This window comes from Vipera berus, assembly GCF_964194415.1.
Source record: "Vipera berus genome assembly, chromosome: 2".
NCBI classification, from domain to species: Eukaryota; Metazoa; Chordata; class Lepidosauria; order Squamata; family Viperidae; genus Vipera; species Vipera berus.
Window position 1 is genome coordinate 202,176,059 of NC_138203.1, and position 22,298 is coordinate 202,198,356.

At 45.9% G+C, this 22,298-nt stretch overlaps 1 protein-coding gene across 1 annotated transcript in view; it reads right to left on the reverse strand.

Moving 5' to 3' along the window:
• The window catches only part of PITX1 (paired like homeodomain 1), a 16,830-nt gene extending 10,229 nt beyond the window's left edge, over positions 1 to 6,601 (reverse strand). The window contains exons 1-2 of the mRNA XM_081320988.1: positions 6,167 to 6,601; positions 1,040 to 1,245 (exon numbers count right to left, since the gene is read on the reverse strand). Of these exons, the coding sequence (XP_081177114.1) occupies positions 1,040 to 1,245; positions 6,167 to 6,449 (489 nt within the window). The 5' untranslated portion in view covers positions 6,450 to 6,601. The remainder of the gene's footprint in view (positions 1 to 1,039; positions 1,246 to 6,166) is intronic.
• Between the last annotated feature and the right edge of the window lie 15,697 nt (positions 6,602 to 22,298).

Genomic DNA, 22,298 nt, shown 5'->3' on the forward strand with positions numbered 1-22,298 from the left:
CTCCTAGCTTTGCACCCTGTTCTCTATACATTTATGTACTGGAAAGCCATGGGCAGGCACCGGTAATCCTTGGGCTTACTTCAAAGTACGTGGGTTCAGAGTCACACTTTGGACAGCCTGATTCGTAAGCAAACCTCCAGGAGATGCGGTTCTTCGGGGGGGGGGGAAACGCGGGGGGGGGAAACGCCCGTTTAAGCAGCAATTCCATAGGCTCTTGCTTGCGCCCTAATCGAGGCCTGATCGCATTGGAGCCCCTATGCGTGTTGCTCGACCCCAGAGGGCTTTCCTCTTTACCAGGGGTCTTCAAACTTGGCCCTTTTATGACTTGTGGACTTCAACTCCCAGAATTCCTCAGCCAGCCATGCTGGCTGAGGAATTCTGGGAGTTGAAGTCCACAAGTCATAAAAGGGCCAAGTTTGAAGACCCCTGGCGTCTTTACATTTACTCGCAGAATTGTCGGTCTTATTTGTTCTGGGGGCTTTTCCCGACCTGAGAACCCGAAGACGTTTCAGATCCGGGGTGTGCAAAGCGAGGGAGAAGATACACGGCCTACGCTTTCCCCGACGAGGCCTTCATCAGGCCTGGCGTCCCTCGAAAACACGGCGCGGCGGTTCTTAAGCCGCTTGGCGCTGCACCCGAGAGGGCTGCGGTGTCGGGTCGTCTTCCGCTCGCCTGCCAAGATCGGTTCGGCGGGCCGCCCGCCGCCCTCCCGCGCGGAGAGCTTCGCCCGAACTTGCTCCGCCCGGAGGGAAGCGCCTGCAAGTAAGGCCGGGAGCCTTTTGGCTCCCCCCAGCTTTCCCTCCCGGCTTCCTGGCTCCGAGGCCGAGCCAGCTTACTCGTGGGGGGTTACCCAGTGGAACGGGATGGGCTCTCTTCCAGGCAAGGCCCGCTCAAAGACAGCCCGCAGCCGGGAAAGGACTGAGGACTGCGGCGGAGTAAGCTCGAAGTAGCGACCTTTGCGTTGTTATCTGCAGACATTGGGGCAAGGGGGGAGGGAAAGAGGGAAAGCTCTGGAGAGGCGACCGCGGAGGTGGCTCACCCTGACTCGGGGCTCCGTGAGGTTGGTCCACACCGCGATCTCCTCCCTCATGCTCATGTCCGGGTAGCGGTTCCTCTGGAAAGTGGCCTCCAGTTCCTGCAGTTGCTGGCTAGTAAAGTGAGTCCTTTGGCGCCTCTGCTTCTTTTTCTTCGCCGGGTCGTCTGCGCTCCCTTCCTCGCTTTTCTGCACGCCGCTTGGCTCCTTTTCTAGAAAGAAAAGGGCCGAGGAGAGCGAGATCACAATAAGGATCGGTTGGGGGTGCGATTAATGGTTATTATTACGAAGAAAAAAAAAATCAAAGGACTTCTGCTGGGCCTTTTAACCCAAGACAGCGCAAAGCCACCCCTGTCCCTGCAAACAAGCTGACTTAATACGAAAAGTCTGAATTGCTGTTCTGTAACCCGAATCTTTCGTAAATTATACACCATTTCGCAGCAGCGAGAAGGTTTGGATTGGAACCAGCTTCTCTGTTTCAAAAAGTTTGGAGAACAAGGGTTTGTCATTACAGAAACAAGGGCCAGAGATGATCTGGAGCTGGGATTTAACTGTACTGTTCTGCACAGAAGACTCAGAAAGCTAGAAAATAAGCTATTAAATAGAGGGTAAAAAATACTTTTAAAAATATGGTATGGGTAATAGAAAAATTCGGATGATTTAAAATTTCATTTACAAATCAGAATGTTCTTTCAAAAAGTAACTAATTCACAGCTCATTTGGATTGTCTCAGGGCATTTTTCTATTACGCTGAGTACTTAAACTTTACAATATATACTTCTCCCAGGGGTGCTATAACTACTTAGAGAACAATTTCCCCCCTCTTAAACTGAAGGAGTGGGAAGAAAGGACAAGAGTAGTTTACACCTTGGGAATTTGGAATTTCTACTTTCAGAATGAGTTTTCAGGATCCCTTTTTATATTTAATTTAAATGACATAACATTAAGAAAACCTTTTTTGTTTATTGAGATAAGGATATTTTACAAATTTGGATTTATTTCCATTCAAAAATACAAAAAATTCATTTGTGCACGAAGTTCTCAAGACAGCATAAAATGTGTTTGTACAGTAATGGCTAAAGTTTGTACAAGCTTGAAGTGACACGCCAATTGGCATGGTCCTGCCTTCGATCTAATGGTTCAGGTAAATGGGAGAGGAAAGAAATCAGGATTCAGTCAATCCCCGAGATTTATAGGATTCACTGCAAGAAATGTGAGGGTGCTCCTTTAAAAAACAAACAAAAACACCTGGCAGTTTCCAGATACAAATAATTCACATTAGTTCCCAGCATGTACCCCACTCAGATTAAATTGACTGAAGGTTTCTCCCACTATGCTTCGGAGGGGATGAGGTATAGAGATAGTTAAGAATATTGATGCAATTCCTTATTTGTGGAACTGGAGTGAATTTTTAGAGAGCATAAGGGTATTCTGATATATTCTTCTGACAATCAGTTTGATATAGTGGCTAAAGGCATAAGACTGGAGGAAACCAGGAAATGGTGAGTTCTAGTCTTGTCTTGGGCATGAAGCCAGCTGGGTGACCTTGGGTCAGTTAATCCCTCTCAGTCCTAGGGAGGAGGCCATGGAAAACCACTTTTCAAATCTTGCCCAGAAACTGCAGAGACCTGCCCAGCCAGTCACCAGGAGTCAACACACACACACCACACACAAAAGGATATTCTACCATCTAAGGCCTAGAGATCCATCCCTACTGAAGAAAGTGTAGCTGAATTCAGTGGAGCCCAATACCTCTGAAAAGAATTACTATTCAATTAAACACTTCCACAATTCAGCTAAATATCTCTTAATGCTAATTCTTTTATAACTAAATTATATTCAAACTCTTCAATTTGCAGCCTATAAATCCTAGCAATTTTAATGGGACTTGCTGTGCTTCCTGAGTTGGATTAAGGCAGAATCTTCTCAGACCAAGTACTTCTAATTAAATTGGAGGATTAATACGATTATTCATCTTAACAAAATGATTCTAGATATGTAATCAACTTCTAAATTGGTATTATGTAAGTATTTCAAAAGAATATTGGAAACTTGCTTATGTGTGTTCATTTGCAGTTTGAATATATTGTAATTAGAACTACACAGAAGATTCTGTGGAGGGATCAGCAGTTGACCTGGCTAATAATCCTTTGATTTCTTTAATAGCCTGCTTAAAATAAAATGTATGATTCAGATTAAAGTGTGTAGTAAAGGAATTGTGGGTCTCTGCCATGCATTTCTGGAAAGTGAGAGGAATTTTTAGAGACCATTATCTTTTTCTCCCTCCCTCTCCAGGTATTTAAGAAAGTCACCTTAATTATCATATGCATCTACTATATTTATATGCTTAAACAGACCTACACCCTCTCACATTAATATTTATACATCCTTTTTATATTGAAAAGTCAAACTGTAGACATGATCCATCCAAAAATAAGCCCTTTATGTTCCTCTGATTTCAGTGGATTACAAAAGTGCTTTGCCTTTCTTATTGAAAAGAGCGAGGAGCTCAATGGCTTAATTTCGGCAAGATCAGATGCCACATAAAAATGCAGAAATTATTTATGCCTCTTGAAAGAAAGAAAAGTGGACAAGGAACACGTGCAGGCACTGGCAAGATTAAACTCATATAGATCTCTGTACAGCAAGCTGCTGCTTGAAAAAATAATAATCTCATAAAGGTATTAGGCAGCTTCATGGTATGAATCAACTTGGGAGGCTATTCTGTACACTGAAAACCTAAATACATGCAGCTACAATCTCCCTCCTTTCAAAGGCCTGGATTTAATACTCTTTCCAGAGGATTCTGATCAGAGATGTGTTGGTGCCCAAGTGGCAGCCCCCAAAGGACACATAGTTCAGGAGAAAAAACACCCCCCCCAAGTAGCTTTCTTTAAATGCAGCTCAGATAGGACAGCTACTCTTGGTAGCAAACAGTTCCCAAAGCCTCCAAGGCCTTGATGCTGCCTAAAGAAACTGTGTTCCTGTTCAAACTAGGCCCCTTCTCCTTCTTACCCACCAGGGCCTGCTACAACCCCTTTTTCCTAGCAAGGTATGGAAAAGGGGGGGGAGGGATCAGCTTGGGACCGGGTTGGTGGTGTAGGCTTTTCTTAAGGCTGGACCTCAGGGAGGGATGTGGGGGAGACGGAGGGCAAGGCACCAAGTGACCTTATGTCCCCATCAGTTCTCAAGGTGGGCAGTGAACTTTACACCTCCTCTGCCAATGTGGTCTCCCTCCACTCCTGCTCCTCTGAAAAGCTGTCCTCCCTCAGGCCTCAACACAGCTCCGGAACTATCACTCATGCCAGCTTGATGGCCTTTGCACTGTTTTTGCACAGGCAAGAAGTGAAAACTAAGCTCTGATGGGCCTAAGCAGGGAAGGTGCTGCTTGCTGGAGCCCTTTTCACCATGAGGAGCTAGAGCTTGGCATAATCATAAGGACCCTCAGCTGTGGTGCTCCTGCCCTTTGCAAACCACTCCCAGAACAGCTGCTTTAAAAAATAATAATAAATATGATGACTTGACTTGCTGAGAAGGCACTGCGTTTTCCCTGGGCCGCTTCTACTAGTGTTCCCTCACTTATCCATGGTTTGTCAAGAAGCCTAAAATTTATTTCTGAGACAATCCAGGCTCCTGTTTAATCTGATCCGTTATATTAAATATTACCTGTGGTTCCCTATTATATTTTTACTACTTGGTGTTACTAAAAATCCTGTATCTTGGGACCGGGTCTCTTCACCCTTTCCTCCCTTGCTTGGGGAAATTGTTTCTGAAACTGACTACCTAAACTTTACAGAGGGGCTGGTCCCAGGGTAGCACAAGCCTAAATCCAGCAATAAGTAGTGGGAGTGACTAGAAGGACTGCACTGCATCTTAAATTTATTTCAGTTTTGGCGAATTCAGCCAGATTTACTCAGATTATGCCATTAATTTCCGCAAGATCAGATGTCACATTAAAATGCAGAAATTATTTGGAGTTTGAGAGTTAGATTCTACTCTTGTGCGTACTAATTTGATGTTCCATCTTTCCTCAAAGAAATATCCTACTATTTCCCCCACCTCCCCTTTCTAGACTCGAGTTGTCTCACTAAGGCACGAGTGTCAAAGTGAACCTACAGCACAACGCTTTCTTATGTGTTTTAGGTCTGCCGTCCACAACAGAATAGCCGGGAATGGAGAAGCGTGAAGGATTCTCTCCGGGGGTTACAGTCTGTCATCGAGGCGTTGCTCTTACTCATTTCCAGGGAGTTAACTTTCCCAAGAGTTGATCCGCAGAACAATCAGGGGAACTTTCTCTAGCAAGGAGCGCTGCTGCTGTGCACTTGCATTTCGGGACGGGGGGGGGGGGCTTTTTTGCAACCCCCTCCCTTGCCGTGAAATCGAAGAGAACGACTTTTTCAGAGCGAAGGCTTTTTCATGTATGTATGGAAGAGTTGCCAACGTTGGCCAGCATAAGAAGCGTTATTTTGGGCTTGTCAATTTACGCCCGTTCACCTGCAAACAGGGCTGACTAAAGACGAGAGGGAAGGTGCCGCCGCCGGTGCCCTGTCCTAAAAATGCCTCTCCTCTACAAAGACATCTCGGATTAAAAGCAACGCCGGGCGGAATAAGACGTCTGTCTGCTCCTTCCCTCGCCAGGGCCTGAAACTTTCCTTCCTTTCTCCTCTACCTCTTTTTTTTTTCCTTTCCCCTGCTTGAGTTTTGATGGGTGCCCTTCCCCCAGCCCTACAGGGAGATCCTTTTACACGTCTACGCTATCCAGACTGGAAAATAAACTCAATAGGGCTGCAGTGAGTTTGAAAACCCGGAGCCCGAACGGAAAGGGCTCTCTCAAAGAAACTCAAGAGCTGCACATTTGGGGTGGGGGGGGAGGAAAGAATAAAAGTGCCAAGTTAGCCTGGGAAATTTGAGCGCAAATTCCGTCCCAACCGAGAGGGCACGGTTCATCTCGCCACCCCCTCGTCCCCCACGTTTAGGCGCCCCTAAACAGGCTTCTGCTTCGAATGCGCATCCCCCTCGCCTGATGAATCGCGCCCTCCTGGGTTAGGGGTGGAGGAGGGCGGCGGCGGCGGGGGGGGGGGGGGTCCTTCTGCTTGCTTCCCGCAAACCCCACCGCCCCGAGCTGAGCGTTACCTGGGACTTCGGTGTCCGAAGATTCGCTGGCCGAGTTCTCGATCTGTTCTCTGCCTTCGGAAGATCTCTGCAAATGGAAGCTGGAAGCCATGTCGTGAGACGCCTGAGGGCTTCTCAAGTTGTCGGGGAGCCTTTCCAAATTCATCCCACCTTTAAAGGAATCCATAAGCAAGGAGGAGGAGGAGGAGAAGGAGAAGAAGAAGGAGAAGGCTGAGTCGTAGCCTGCGCGCGGGCCCTTTTTTTTAAGTCTGCGTGCTCTTGGCTTGCCGCGTTTGATTTTCATACAAGCTTAAGAGAGAGGGAGAACTAGCTAGACTAGAGCGAACGGACAGCCAAGAGGCTGCCGAGGACGGTTCCACCGAAGTCTGCGTTACTTAAGTTTGTTTTGTTTTGTTTACTTTTAATCCACTAAGATTCGGCTTGGCTGGCTGGAGGACGGGCACCGCCGAGCTTCAGGAGCGGTCCGATTTCCCAGGGAAAGAGGCAACGGCACCCCCCTTCTAGATAGCGCGCAGGAGTGGAAGGCGTGTTGGGGGGGGGGAGGCGGGCGAGGAAAACCAGGCGAATCGCTTGGGGTGGCCGAGATTCAAGTGACCTGCCCTGGAACGAACGCCGGAAAGTTGAAGCAAGGCTCCGCCCCCTCTTTCTTCCTTTCCTCCCTCCCTCCCTCTTTCCTTTCCTTCCCTCCCCGCCCCCACCCGCCGAGGAAAGTTCAAAACCTCCCCGTCCTCCTGGCTATTAGAAGATCCCGGCCACCGAGCTCTCTCCTTCGCCTCCTGCGAGCTCTCCAGTCCCAGCGAGCCGGAGCAACCGAGGGTGGGCTTCGCGCATTCGTTAAAGAGACCGCGCCCGCTCCGCCTCGGCTTCTCCTTCCCTGACTCTCGCTTCCCCCCCCCGCTAAAAAAGCCGAACGAGGCTCTTCTCCCCAAAGCTAGTTCGATCTCTTCCCCCCCCCCTCCAGATGGTGTGGTTCATTCCAAGGTCCGCTTCAGGCAAAGGGACTTCTATCACTGAAATCACCAGAATGGGGGAGTGGGTGGGAGTGGGTGGGGGGGGGAGAGGAGGAGATCGCTTACTCGGAAAGGGTTTCTATGGAAATCCGTTTTACTGGAGCGAGCATTCACTCGCCTATTCCTCGCGGCGAATTTTAGCCAGAAAAGCAATTTGTATCCGTCTACGTCCTACATAGAAAAGCTCCCCACTGGTTGCTGTGGAAGTCTCCAGGCTCAGGATGGATGTCACTTCTGGGATTGATTGGCCTTAATTGGAACGAATATGTGCAAGGTCGGCCTTCTATTCCACGTGACTCATGTAGAGTGCAATCCTAAACGCATTTACTAAAGTCCATAGGACCGGTTTCCGAAGAAGCAAGCAAAAATTCAACTCTTCCAGTCATCGCACGTGTACTCAGATTTCGAATAAGTCAGTCAGTCCTTCCACATTTATTCCGAAGTATTTTTCCGTTCTGGTCAATAGGACTTACTTCGGAGAGCCTTTTAGTAAATTTAACGCGAACGATTTTTGAGTTAGACGTGCAATTTATAATCTACATTAGAGCTTCTAACTGCCAGGAAGTAAAGGAATACTCTGTTTGAAAAGCTTCACGGGTTTTTTTTTGGGGGGGGGGGAGGGGGGAAACTGATAAAGAATTATTAATGCTTCTCTCAATTTTAGGAGGGGAAGAACAATTCAAACATCTAGCAGAGGGTGGATCTCCTCTTTGCCTTCTGCTAATTTTCTGGTGGCCCGCAAATGCTGGCTCAGGGAAACTTTCCCGCAGTTCTGAGTTCGGAGAGAGGAAATCTAATAGTACGATAGATTGAGAAGAATTTGTTTTCATGGATCTCTGCCTGGTGTCTTTGGACGGGGAAATCGAGACTTCAGGCCTCAGCGTTTTAACCACATCCCTTGGCTTCTCCAAGTCCAACTGGAATATTTTTTCAAATATCCTACTATTTTATTAATAAAAACACCACCAGGCCTTTTGTAGGTGTCATTATAAACAACCGAGTAAGGTGCCTCCTCCGTTAATAATATTGGGCTTAGTGAAGAGCCGTCAGATTTTATTTTTAAATCTCATCTGGCTCATTGAGAACATTTCGCTTAAGTGGCGCTTTTCAATTCTATAAATCTGGTGACAACGCGACAGATCCGTCGAAGTAAATGGCATCTGCCAGGTTCACAAACAACGCTCCCAAACGCGCAAAGTCAAATCTCTAGATCCCCGCGGAGTTTCCTCTCAAACCACCTGCCTGCCATTTTAGGCTGCTTTCGCGTTTCACTTGCCACTCCGGCATCCCCACCACCACCCCCGCCTGCCCTCAACGGGAGCTCTGCCACAAACTTTTGGGATATTTAGGTAGCACCCGAGCCAAAGCTGCCTGGCCCAAACGCTCGGCCGCAGGACCGACAGCTTCAGCAGAAGAGCTGGCTCTGGCTAGTTCAGGACAGATCTTCCTCTCGGCTTTGGTTTTCGCACTATTGGCGGGGGCGGCCGGGCTGTGGGTGTGGACTCGCTTGTGGGTCTCCAGCCCGAAGCGTTTGTCTCCGGCCTGACCTTCCACCCCTCTCTAGCAGACTCCTCAATCTGTTCGTGGGGGCGGCTCATCGCACCACCCCCCCACCCCGAGTTCTGGCCACTCCGTGCTGGCCTCGCGTTCCACTCAGCCTGGAGGGCGGCGGGGGTGGGGGGGCTGGGGGGAAGGGAGAGAAAGCCCTGGGGTTTAGACCCGGCCGGGGCGCAGCACAGCGCGGCGCTTGCCTCTCCAACCCACGCCAACCCAGCCGCCTTCCCTTTCCTTCTCTCCCGGGCTTGGGCCGCCGCTGCTGCCTTGCGCTAGCATCGCCGGGAAGACCGACCGTTACAGGGAGGAGGGTGAACGTAATAAACCAACCTCGCGGTCTTTGCTACTCCTTTCCTTGCAGGAGCCCAACTGCAGAGGACTGCAGTTCTCATCTGAGAAAGGCGGCTGGGGTCGCATCTCTTGGGCCCCTCCGGCCACCCAAGTGGGCCGAGCCTCTGGCAGAAGTCGCCAGCCGCCGCTGTGGGATGGGGCATCTCTCTTCCGTCGCCCCTGTAGAGCGCTCTAAACCGTTGGGATGGAAAAGCCAGGAAGAGGGCATCGGGATCGGGCTTTCTGCCCCGAAGACGGGGCTGTTGATTGGAGTAGGTATTGGAGATATAACCACGATTTATCATGTTGTTTATACTTTCCTAAAAACAAAAAAAAAATCCCAAAACCCTGTTTCGGATGGTGACCTACAAAAATATCTATTTTGGGGAACCTAAAGAAAACAACCTACAAGGCCCATTGGGAAACAGAGGGGAAGTATTTAAAATGCGATTTTTAAAGAAAAAAGAAAAACTTCACAGCTGCTTGGATAGTCCACAATTGTTGTCTTTCGCGCAGGAAGACGCCTTTAGAGGTTCTGTTCCCACATCATATATTAAGCCAATGCTTCTTTAACTGTGGTTTAGTGAATAAATCACAGCTGACACATTTATTCCACGAGAAGCTATGCCATAAATTATGACTCATCAACCACAATGGCGAGATTCATCGAAGCATCTCTAAATAATAATAAAGAAGTGGATGTCGTATCATTCTGTGAACATAGCTTTTGGGTCGAATTCGTATTAAGCGAGATGAACGTAGTTCCTATGGATATCGGTGGCTCTTAGGTCAGCTGATTTTCTTCCCCCCCTCCTCCTCCCACGCTGGTTTAAATGAGGCCGGGTTTCATCTAATTACAGATCAGCGCTTGAGCAATTTCCATTGCGCTACTAATTTCTTATGATGTGTTGTCCAGCACCAAACACATTAATTTGCAGGAAAGGCCAAATGACCCACGCTTGCTGGAAGCTTTCTCTTAACGGGCTTATTGGGGAGCGGGTGGACACACGACCATTTCTGTCCTGGGGGGGTGGGGGTGTCTTCCCTTTCCAAGTCTGGAGCGCTTTGGCTGCAACCCTCCAGGGAAGGGTGGCTCTGAAGAACTCGAGTTCCAAGGCTGCCAGGCAGGGGAAAACTTCAGGGTGATTCCCCCCCCCGAGTTTTAAAAGCTGCGAATTGAATTACAACCCGGTTCTGCACGTGTAAAACAGACTAAAACATTCCCCGAAGGTCATTCAGGTGAATTTCTCTATCTGCGCGTCTTCCGGACATGGGACGGGGTAATGTTCAGACCGCCTTTCTGGGATGGAGAAATACGGATGGAGTTTTACAAAGAGAGAGGGAAAGGCGAGGACCCTTTTCTCGAAAAGCCAACTACTCCTGCCCATCCCCTTCTTGAAGGCCGTTCTCCTCGAGTTTCTGCAGCAGCATCTCTGAACTCGGGATGGAGGGCGGCGAGAGCTGATTTTTCTCGCGCCCACCACAAAACAAATCGCTTTTTGGTGGGCGTAGTTCAGAGCCGACCCACAGCCCGAGAAGAACCGCCGAGTGAGCTCTTCTCTCTGCCGCCCAGCCATCTAGGCTCCTACATTGCCCGCTTCGGGCCTTTTTTTTCTTCTTCTTTTCTTTTTCCCCCCTTTTTCCTGCCGGAATCCAGCAGGGCCACCACCGCAACTGCGCTGGTTGAGATTCCCACCTTAACCCCTAAACCAGGCTTCCCTCCACGTTCCTCTTTCCACGAGGAGAAACCCGGGGAAATCTGTTGCCAGAACCACTCCGGGATCAAGTGGTCAAAGGGGGGGCTCCTCGGTTTGTTCTCAGAGTTCGACTCGGAAACTGGATTCCCCTCCAGCGGGTCAAGGGAAGGAATCATCCCCCACCACCCACCACCCAATTTCTTCTGACAGTCACCCTCGCACATTAAAGCCCAGCAATTCAAATCCAGACTTTCTGAGCCAGCTAATAAGCCCCTTTAAACTGTAAATGAATACAGCGTCGGTCAAGCTCGGCTCCGAGGGAAACAGAACTCCCCATAACGGTGCTGCAGGGATGGGCAAAGAGCCCTTCATCTGAGGAGGGGGAACCTGAAGCCCCTTCAGATGCCGGTCAATCCCCACTTCCAGCAGCGCCACCTGGCAAGGCAACGGGGGGGGGGGGAGGCGTGGGGTTCTAAACCTTTGCCCTTCCGATAAAGCAGTAGGCAGGTCTTTCTTGCCCCACTAGCGAGATCTCATCCCTGCTGTCTCCCGTGCTCTCTCCCTTCCACCCCCACACACCCCATCCCCATGTTCAGGCTCCAAAAGGTGACCTCTGAACTTTAACTGCTGCCTAATATTTGCCTATACTGAGCTCAGAGACAAGGAAAACCACTGGGGGGGGAGGAGGAGGAGGATGAGCGATTCCCCCCTCCCTCCCCCCCCAACCGAAGTGCTCAAATAATCAACAAACCAATCCATCCGACCTCAGTTTCAGTTAAACAAACTCCCAGAGTCCAGTTATTTCACACTAGTCTTATTCGACCTTCTCTATCACCCCCACCCCAAGTGGGAAAATATGTCAAATAAAGACTGAAGATTGGGACACAAGGTTAGCACAGCGGTCATCACGACTTTCAGGAAAGACCCCAGCTTTACAGTGGCTGCTTTCATACAACCAATGAATTTGATTAGGGTTGGATTCTTCTTTAGGGTTTTTTTTGGGGGTGTGTGTATTTTGTAAGTGTTATTTTGGGTTACCATATTACCATATTGAGGAAACCCAGAAAATAGATTAATTCAGGAACCTAGTGAGGGTTAGGAACCTAGCCTACATTGGCTACATTGTGTGCCAACAGCCAGGGCTGGTCTTGGCGATATGTCCAGGCTCCTTTCCATAAATGAAGCAGAGCCCTTGTTAACATCAGAAATATCTGGAATAATAACCCTTTGCTTTTAGAGAGGAAGGTGGGGGAAGGGTAAACCTGTTACCTAACTGTATCACAAATTAAGCCTGTGGTGCTCTAACCACTACACTGAATAGCTTTCCTGGAATGTCATTTGGGAATGCAGCAGAAGACACCCAAGGCTTCTTTGGATTTTAGAAACAGGAAAACAGCAAAGCTAGAAACAAAGCCCAGACAAAGTTTTGCAGCGCAACTAACCATCTTGCTCGACATTCGCCTAATGTTCAGACAGACTTTCTCTCCTCTTCCTCTCCCTCAGAGGACGCTGCTGTTTTCACCAAGGCTTGTATCTTTACCAGCAGAGACCAGATAAATGTCCGGAGGCCTTTAGAAAACAAACGTTTCTCCAGATTGCCTTGGCCAATGCCTTCCAGGTCGGTAAACACAGGTTCAAGCCATGCATCTCCTGTCTTGGAGAAAGTCCCATTGCTATGACCGGGGGCTCTCTTGGGAAGAGACGTTGCTGGGATTCACCTGTGCCAAGTGGCCTTTCTATCATTTGCTTTTGTATCAGGCTGAATGGCAAAATAACAAAAACGCCCCTAAGCAGGCTCAGTGTGCCCTTTCTATGCCAACTTAACCAGCAGGGGAAACAAAGCTGTGAGCCTCCTGTTATTCTTGAAGCTACTTCCCAGGGGCTGCTATCCGGGAGAGAGAAAAGTCCTGTCTCCCTCCGGGTTACAGCTTTGAGGGCAACTCCCCTCAAAGCTTTGGAAAGAAGGAACTTCATTCAATTCTTCTTATTTTTCACTCACCCAGTTTTCCAGTCAGAAGAGAAAATAAATGCCAGTTCTAAGCATGGCCTTTCCAGGAATCACACAGGGCTGCAATCCTCAGGGCTCCCTTTGAAAAGGTCTCCAATTAAGCTGTACCTATGTTCTGGTTTTTTCCTCCCAACTCCAGGCTGCAAAACTGGCCTGGTTCACCTGTTTCTTTGTGGAGAAGCAGATCTCAGGGCCAAGGGGCAGCCAGGATGAAGGTGAAAGGAAAGGTGGATCCAGGGAGAAGGTGAGCCAAGGAGAAGGCAACAGGGACAGCTGGGGATGACCAGAAAGGCTACGATAGGAAGGAAACAGCCTTGAAAAGGTTCCAGTCCAGAGATCGAAAGAGCCAGGTGGAAAGATCTGCTCCATCTAAAGCCAGGATGGTGTAGGAGGACATAGCAACCACCTTATGTTACTTTGCCACTCAGGTCTGGCTGCCAAGTAAGAAACGGTTCATCTGGATGTACAACGAAAGCAGGATTGAGCAGTCAATTCTGGATTTGCTTTTTCAAAGTTTTGTTAACTCTCAATACTAATTTAGCAACACAGATGTGGATTTCGATACAGTGCACGCTCTTCAACCAGGTCTTATCTAATGGTTCTCAGTGAATCAGTTATGCTTATTGCAGATGATGGCTATGCTAGGTCAATGTATCTGCAGGGCAACGGATTAAGAAATAGTCATGATTGGAGGAGCGGTCATTCAGACCTGATTTGAAATAAAGGCGTTTCTTGTGGCCACTGACTTTGAAGTTCAGTCTTGGAGACAAAGATCATGATTATCAGAGCACCAATGAAAAAGAAAGGGAAGCATTTGTTTTTTTGGTGAAACAACACATTATGTTAGTGTCGAGTATCAATTCAGGCATTTTTGCAATCAAAATAAGCCTAAAGAGGTTTATTTAAGAGCAAACGGCACTGAGCTTTACTTTACAATACTTGTAATTCAAGTCTGCAGCCTGAATGTATGGGTTGTTTTGTTTGGGGTTTTGTTTTGTTTTGGAAGAGGAAAGATTGTTTTAGTGAAATAAAACAAAGAACCTAACTATTGAAGATTTCCTCAGTGACTAGTGTGGCCTGCCTGGAATTATTTTTGCTGGGGAGATCAATACTACTAAGATATCTGGAAGAAAGTGGAGGAAATGCCTCTCTCAGCAATTATTCACAAGTAATGGTAGTTGGAAACGACTAGCACGCATGTGCGGGGGGGGGGAAACCTTTACCTTTAGCTTTTAATGGTAGTTAATATAGCAATAGCAATAACGTTTAGACCTATATACCGCTTCACAGTGCTTTACAGCCCTCTCTAAGCAGTTTACAGAGTGAGCTTTTGGCCCCCTAACAATCTGTGTCCTCATTTTACTGACCTCGGAAGGATGGAAGGCTGAATCAACCTTGGGCTGATCAGATTCAAACTGCCCAACTGCTGGCAGTCGGCAGTCAGCAGAAGTAGCCTGCAGTGCTGGATTCTAACCACTGGGCCACCACGGTTCCTATGTAATATGTTTCTTATATTACAAGAAGAACATCAGGGAAGTTGGAAGATAGAGGACCTCTTTGTCATTTTGGATGTTACACAATGGGGGTGGGGGTGGGGAGGTGTTGGCGGGTGAAAAAAACCCAAAGAGAAAAAGTTGTTGAGAGTTATGAAAAAGTTGCACTTCTTGAACTGTGGACTACTGCACATTTGGCTTCCTCAACATGTCTAAAACATTTCCCTCCGGTGTCTCTGCCATTCAGCATGACAAAAAGTTCAAGTGAACTTCAAAGCTATCAGTGTATTCATTCTTTAGCATTTCCAGGTAAAAACAGATCTTGGATGACACAATTGGGAAAGCCAGAATAGGCCAGCACAATGTGGTAGGCTTCCACTTTCATCCAGCATGGCCAATGGTGGCTTTAAGTCCAACCTGCTTGAGCTCCTAGGTAAGGGAAAGCTGGAGCTGAAGTACTGGGTGTGATTAGTTATTGATGTGACTCAGTGTAAATCAATTTAGCATGTTTACATATTTACTATTACTTTAATCTCTTCTACCACTTGATCAAAAAGCTGTCTTCAATTTTTGACAATCATCAAAAGAAAAAAATAATTATATTTTTACACTGTAAAGATAAAGGAATCTCTCATGAAAATCAATTCTGATTCTTTAAATCTAATGGCTGACCATTTTAGGAGAGGTGGAGGGATGCAACATTTGGAGCATTATGCTTTACAAGGATCCATGAATGGCCCAAGGATCATTGGGGCAAGCTAGAATGAAGATCAAAGGAAGCATGGGAGAAAAGATAGGAAAGTCCTTCATTGTTCACATTTGCTTTAGTTGCCTCCTTCTCTGGGAGGCTACCAACCTCTCTGATTTAGCCTAAACAGGATCTCAGGATTAATACTAGAAGATAGACCAGATACGATCTGTTCAGTGTAACTCTTTGTAGGGATTCTCTAGATTTCATATTAAGGCTATCTGCTCAAGGAAGAATAAGCTTGCAAAAGCTGATTATTAAAATTAGGATCAATGAGAATTAGCAGATAAATCTCAATAATCCTATATGCAAAATTAGAAGACAATTGATACCAAACTCTCAAAGCGTAAGAACAGAGATATAGATGGGGCTGAGATAAAATTGCATAAAGGTGCCATAGCTTTATTATTTAATTTAATTTAATTTAATTTAATTTAATTTATGCTCTCATTACTGAAAGATGGACAACACTTTGCTCAGGTGGGAAAAAGATTTGTCCTTGTTTTCCCTTTATTGACTTTTCTTGTCTATTTCCCCACCATAATAGGATGCTGGGTAGTCAAGGGAGATGGAATAATACCTTAGCATGAAACTTGAGATCTTGCTAGCTAGTTCCATTTAGAGGTTACACTACCAAAATGGGTTTCTGAGCTGGTACCTAGCCTTTGTTTCTCCTCCTGATGCCTTCTAAATCGATCCATCAGCTATCCTCTTTTCCAAGGGCAAAGGTGATATTGAATCAGGTGCTCATGTTTTTGCTTTATGGTAATTTTTACTGGGATATTTGTAAGGCACTTCTAACACTTCTTTTTAGTTCATTTCCCAGATGGACAGAATGAATTTTATGTGCAGCTTCTTTTGGTGCCTAAAGATCCCCAAATAACTCTTGCTGCTGCTAGGTTTGTAACTGTAGCCTGTAATATTTGTGTTTTGTTAATTGAAAAGTAGCTCAAGCATGTACACTGCCTTTTTATTATGTGCATTATATTATGGTTTTTGTTGTTGTTTGGGTATTACTGCTACTGCTACTGTGTACTGGAAGAGCAACGGTCTAGCGCTAGCAGCGGGATTCCCTTTTTCTCCTTTTCCAATTGTCCAAAGTTATGTAGCGTTTTCCTTGTGTTAGCTCACGTGCGCGTGCACACACACACACACACACACATATACATACACAGATAGATCCAGTCTCCCAATGAAGCCTCAAGTTTGTGGCTTGGAGAAATGTTCCAAGCTAAACAGCAAAACCACCGCAGTCATTTAGTTAGTAGCAATTTTCACTGAGTACACTCTGCAGAAGTAGACTTCAATTGTCAACGCAATCAATATCCCTTCTCTCCTTCCAAGCACATTTCCTACCTGTAGCATTAACAGGTTGCGGTAATGTTTTGATGTGGCATATCCTCATGACATTGCCTTCGTCTCACCCCCAATTTACAGCAGTGGTAACTTAAATTTGTCTGTAGTTCTTCCTGTTTTAAAGTAGCATTTTCTCTCTTCTCCCAATACAATTTCTGCTATGAACATTCTGGCTTGGCTTCAGAAGTGGCATCTGAAGCAATGCAATGCCTGAACAGTGCTTTTCAAAACATTTGTTAGGTTTTATGTGAGCTCCATAGAGAGATGGATTTAGTGCTTTTGGAAGAGATGGGTTGCACTTTAACCCAGTTAAGGTTTAAGGTTTATTAAATTTATATGCTGCCCTTCTCCCTGAGGACTCAGGGCGGCTCACAACAATAAAAAGTTAAAAGATATAAATACAAAAATTAAAAGAGGATTAAACAATATAAGAAATAAGAACAATTTAAACCAATAAAAAACCAAATTAAAAAACTATGATCAGTCCAGGCCCGCTTGTTGGAATAACCAGGTCTTTAGGTCATGGCGGAAGGACTGAAGGTCAGGGGTCGGACCCTCCCCCTGGTGGTCGCCAGCCGGTATTGCCTGGCCAACGGCACCCTGAGGAGGGCGACTCTGTGGGAGCGAACCAGGCGATGGGAGGTTGACATTGGCAGCAGGTGGTCTCGCAAGTACCCTGGGCCTAATCCATGTAGGGCTTTAAAGGTGATCATCAGCACCTTGAATCGCACCCGGAGGGCAACCGGAAGCCAAAGCAGCTTGCGCAGGAGTGGTGTAACATGGGAGTATCGAGTTATCCAGTTGGGCTCCTTATTTTTCCTACATTCCTACATTCCTCAACCTCATTTCATCCTGAGGATGTTTGGTCTATGAATGCGTCCTTGAGAAGCAAGCCGCCTCAATTCTTACATTTCTGTGTACCTGCAGTTCCTTGGATCTGCTGGAAGAAAAGAACTCTGCATGCTATCTTTACATTTAATATCTGCACCATCTCTCCCTTTTTAATATATTGGATCACTCTGATGAAGTTATAGAGTTTAGAACAATGCATTTTATATACAGAACTGCAAGGACTAGTCAACACAGTTACTAGGAGTCAACTCTGACTTGAGGGCACCAAAATCAATCAATCAATCAATCAATCAATCAAAAAGGAAATATCCCAATTATTTAGAGAGAAGGTTGGACCAACTGACTTGCAAACAGTTATGGCTTGTTCCAAGAGCCAAGTGGCTTTGCATAATTGGGGATGGTACCCCCATGTTTGTTTAGTCACTATGATTGTACAGTGAGTGTAGATTTTTTAAAAAAGTTTTCCTCAATATATATAATGCTTGCCTGAAGTTGGATTTTCGTTCCCAAAATTCCCAGCCCAACGTATTGGTTGAGAATTCTAAAATTCAGAATTTAGTGCTACATTGGGAAAGGCTGATTGAAAGGAACTAGACCGATTATTTTGATTCGTAAATGACGTTAATAAACCACTTATTATTTTCGTCTTATGAAGAACGCCGAGGCGCCCCCCCCACCCCGCCCTCCCCGACGCCTTTTACCAGAAGAGAACAAAGATCGCAGGTTGGGTTACTTCATCTTACTTTCGCATAAACTTGACAGTATGAGGAACGTGGGTGATTAAAGGATGCCTGCTCGAACCCCAAATGCATGGGTTCCTTCCAACCCCCCCCCCACCGCTCCTCCTTAATAACTCTTCCCGGAATCTGCCAGGAGAGACCCCGAGGGTTCCTGTGATGGGTCATTTAACCGGGAGCAGCGTGGCATCACCCGCTAGCCTCCCCCTCCGCCCGTCTCCCTCCGGCTCCGCATTCTGGAGGGCCAGCAATAAAAGAGGAAAGCTCGAATAGGATTTTGCCTGGCCGATCACTTTCGGCTTGGAAGGGAAAATTCCTACGACCCGCGCCTTAAGATTGCCAGCCTGCTTTTGCTCTCTGAGGCTGAGGGTGGTTTGTTCCGAGCCCTCCTGGTTCAAAGGCAGGTAGAGCTGGGGGGGGCGGGGCGGGGCCAGAAGACAGAAAGCTCGGAGAAAGCGGAGAAAGCGCGCCGCGGTCCTTGGGACGCTTCTTAGACGGGGCGCGGGGTGGCGGCGTCTGGAAGCTGCAGAGAGGAGCGCAACTGAGGATGCCGGCGTCTGGGAAAGATGGATTAAATGGACTACAGGAGGATGTGGGGGAAGGGAGGGGAAAAGACAGGTCTGCAAGACTGCAATTGGTACAAAAAAAAAAATAAAAAATAAAAAATCAAAGATGACTTTGTTGGCCTTAAGACAAATTCCACAATGTCTCCCCTTCCCCCAGAATAAACACCAGGACCGCCCCCCCCCCCCGGTTTTCCAGATCTCCTTCTTAAGGAAGGTTGTATTTTGGAAGCCGCGCTTTTCCCGTTAAAGCTTTTATTTTGTAGGCACACAAAGCTGGGAGGTATTTCTACCACCACCACCCCTTCCCTCCTCTCCTCTCCTCTCCTCCCGTCCCGTCCCGATTCAATCTTGGATTCCTGCTCCATTAAACAAAGAAAAGATGCTAGCTCCGCATAGGTTTGTTCATTTCTGCTCAAAAGTCACCTGATCGAATTTAGCGAGTCTTAACAGATAAGCGAACGTGTATAAATTACGTAGTAGACTAAAAGACGTAGGACAAAATGTTATTATTATTTTTCTTTTTTCGAGGAGGGGGAGATTAGTGACTGGAGATCGCGAGATTACTTTCAAGTCAACAGCCGGGGCCGGATTCGATCACCCGGAAATGTGTGCTGGTGGAAGTAGCTTTTCTGTCTTTCAGGGAACGCACCTAGAACCAAGGAAATCCTGCATTAATTTGATACTAACAGTAGGCACAGAGCCAGCAATCCTCATCCCCCTTCTCCTTCATCATCATCACCGCCACCAAAATAAATAACTGTAATCTGATTTGATAAAAGTGTAAATGTCAAACTTCAGCAAGAAATCTTCTTGCTCAAGTTAATGCGGACATCCCTTCAGTTAGAATACTTGCACTGCAGTATCTACCTTTAGTATGGTTCAAATGATCATAAACGGATTTATCAGCCCCCTTTAACTACTTTGTGGGTTAGATCCATACAAAGGTCAATGCAATTCCATACATTTTAATGAACGCTGGGGTTAGTTTGCATTTAAGGAATATCCATAGCCTCCCTATTGAAAAATCCTCATTATTCTGATTAAGTATTTACTTCCCAATAAATATTACCTCGGACCATTTTATAGCAGGTATTTCCCGCTTGACCCAAATTATTAACATGTATTTCTGTAAACTTCAAGTTTTAAAATTGAGATTTTATGAGACTTACACAACCTGTATTGCCTGAAGTGAAATTTGTCAGTAGACAATTTCAAAAATGTTACTCAAGAAAACAATTTTATAAAACAATTTTTATATTCTTCTGATCCTATACATATGCTTACTGGAAATATATTCTACAGAAGGCTGCCGTGTTAAGTATATTCACTCTGGGTAATTGGTTACATTTGCATGCAATTACTTATGAGTAAAGTTCATAGAATTTCCCTTTACTAATGTTCACAACATTGTGATATATCTTTGGCATTTTACAAATGACACATCTATAAAGGTGATAAAGTATAAATATTCTATAATCTATAAAATAAGGGACATTTACAAAGAACGAATAGTGGATCCTTTATATATGGGCAGCTCAAACTGAAATCTGAGTTTAAAGTAAATTAATTAACTAAATTATTACTTCCAATTAAACCTTAACAAACATTTAGAAACTATGGAATATTTGCATTCATAGATTAACAGCGGGCAGGGAAAAACCACAAACTTTTAAATGCAATGGCTTGACTTGGGTAACTTTGAACTTTGGAAAAAGAAACCTCGCCACTGAAAACAAGAAGTAAACCAGTATGGATCTGGTAGATCTTCAGTAAAAGAAACCTACATTAGCAATGGATCAGATTTTCTCCTCTTTCCCTTCAGGAAGCCGGGTTAAAATAAAAGCAGCCCATCTGAAATGTCTATCCTTGCATGGGAAGAAAAATGGGCCTGGATGAGCACTCAAACAGAGTGATCCAGATTAAAAACATATGTTCCCACAAACACAGAGGAGATGAATCGTGGTTGCAAATCTAACTTCTTATCTAGTATCAGTCGGCTAAAAAAAAAAGAAGAAAAAAAAGAACAACTCTGATGCAACATTTCTATCTTTCACACATGCATACCAGTTGTGGGAGTCTGGGAGCAAATAGCTTAAAAACAGCCAGGTTGTCGCAAACATATGTTATCCTTGCGCTTATCTGTATTTGCATCTTTAGAAGAAAATGACCATCCTACGCAATTCACTTCCCTGGTAGGGCACCACTAGACTCCCTGCCTGGGCTGATTTTGTGCAGGTTTATTAACGCTAAAGAAGCTCATATTTCACGGATAAATTATAGAGAATTATTAACCTGTAAATGATACCACTTCCTAACAAATGCCAAAGGGGAGCCTATTATAATAAACTGCTAATTAAAAAAAAAGCGATGGACTCTCTTCCCAGATGAGAGATGTATTTCCTCTTTTTAAAGGAATTTAAAAGCCACTCTAGGTGGGTTTTTTTGGATTTTTTTGTTTTTTTGCTTCATAGGGTGGCGCGGTCTCTAGAAGACAAACCCTTAACTGGATGGGATAGAGGAGGCTCTGTCGTAGGCCAGTCACTTGAAGGAATGACAGGGTCCCTGCTGTCATGCAGATATGTCAGCAGCCGAGTTAATGATGATGTCGATCTGGCTTGGAGGGAAAAGGGTTGGTGCAAACTTGCAGTTTTTACTCCACCCAAGTGAAAGTCTCTTTAAAAATGCCCTCAGCTGCAACTTTGGCAAGTGTTATTCTGTGCTGGAGGAACACGCTGCCCTGGAGACCAGCTGAAAGGAAAAGGTCTTCTCCTTCGTCCATTTGGATACTGGCTTTTCCCAACCTGGTGCCCTTGAGATGTGCAAGCCTGCAATTCCCCCTGTGCCCCAGCCAGCACACCATAATTACTGGTTGGCGGACTATGGGAGTTGTAATCCAAGATATCTGAAAGAAGCCAGCTTGAGCAAGGTTGGTCTAGAGCAGGGGTAGCTAAGCTGACTCAGGAATTCTGGGAGTTGAAGTCCACGAGTCATGAAAGAGGTTGCCTACCCCTGGTCTAGAGTAAAGGGCATCCAAGAAGCTGGAGAAAGGGCTTTGACTTCTTATCATGGAAGGAAGGTTTCCTCCCCCTTCTATGTCAGGCTCCTGAGCTGGACTCCATTGTGTGCCTTTTGCCGACACAAAGTGACACCAGGATTTCTATGGGAAATATGTAACTGTTTTATCAGAGGACAATGAATCCCTGTGCAGCATAGAATGGCGATGTGCCCATCAGCCTCTTGCAGACAACGAGAAAAGAACAATGGCTATTTTCTATCTCCTGGAGAAAAGATAAGTTCTATCTAAAAATCGGCAATGGGACAAGTCATTGGCTTAATGAATGCACAATACTTTCTTCAAGGGTGAAGCTAAGAAGGTGGAGGGTGGGGAGAGAAGGAAAAATGCAGTAAAAGGGGAAAAAAAACCCCCAAGAACTGACAAAAATCCACATGCAAGCTCTTCACTCTTAAGAGCTTTTCTTAAACTTTAATTCAGTTTCTCCCAAAATGATATCTGCCCGGAATATAACATCATAGCCTTGCTTGTTGAGAAAACTGTTGTGGTAGTTCCAAACATCAGGAGCACAACATGCTGTAGAAGATGCCTGTTGGTTATTCAGTGTTGTCAATGTTGCCTTTCACAACATTCCACCAGCAAAAGGAATAGGCAACTCTGCAATTAAAATGGACCCTGCCCCAACTATCTTACTACCATAGTCTTAGCAGTGGAAGTTCAAGAAAAAGAAGAGAGAAAATTTTCTGACCCTGGCCTTAAATTCAAAAT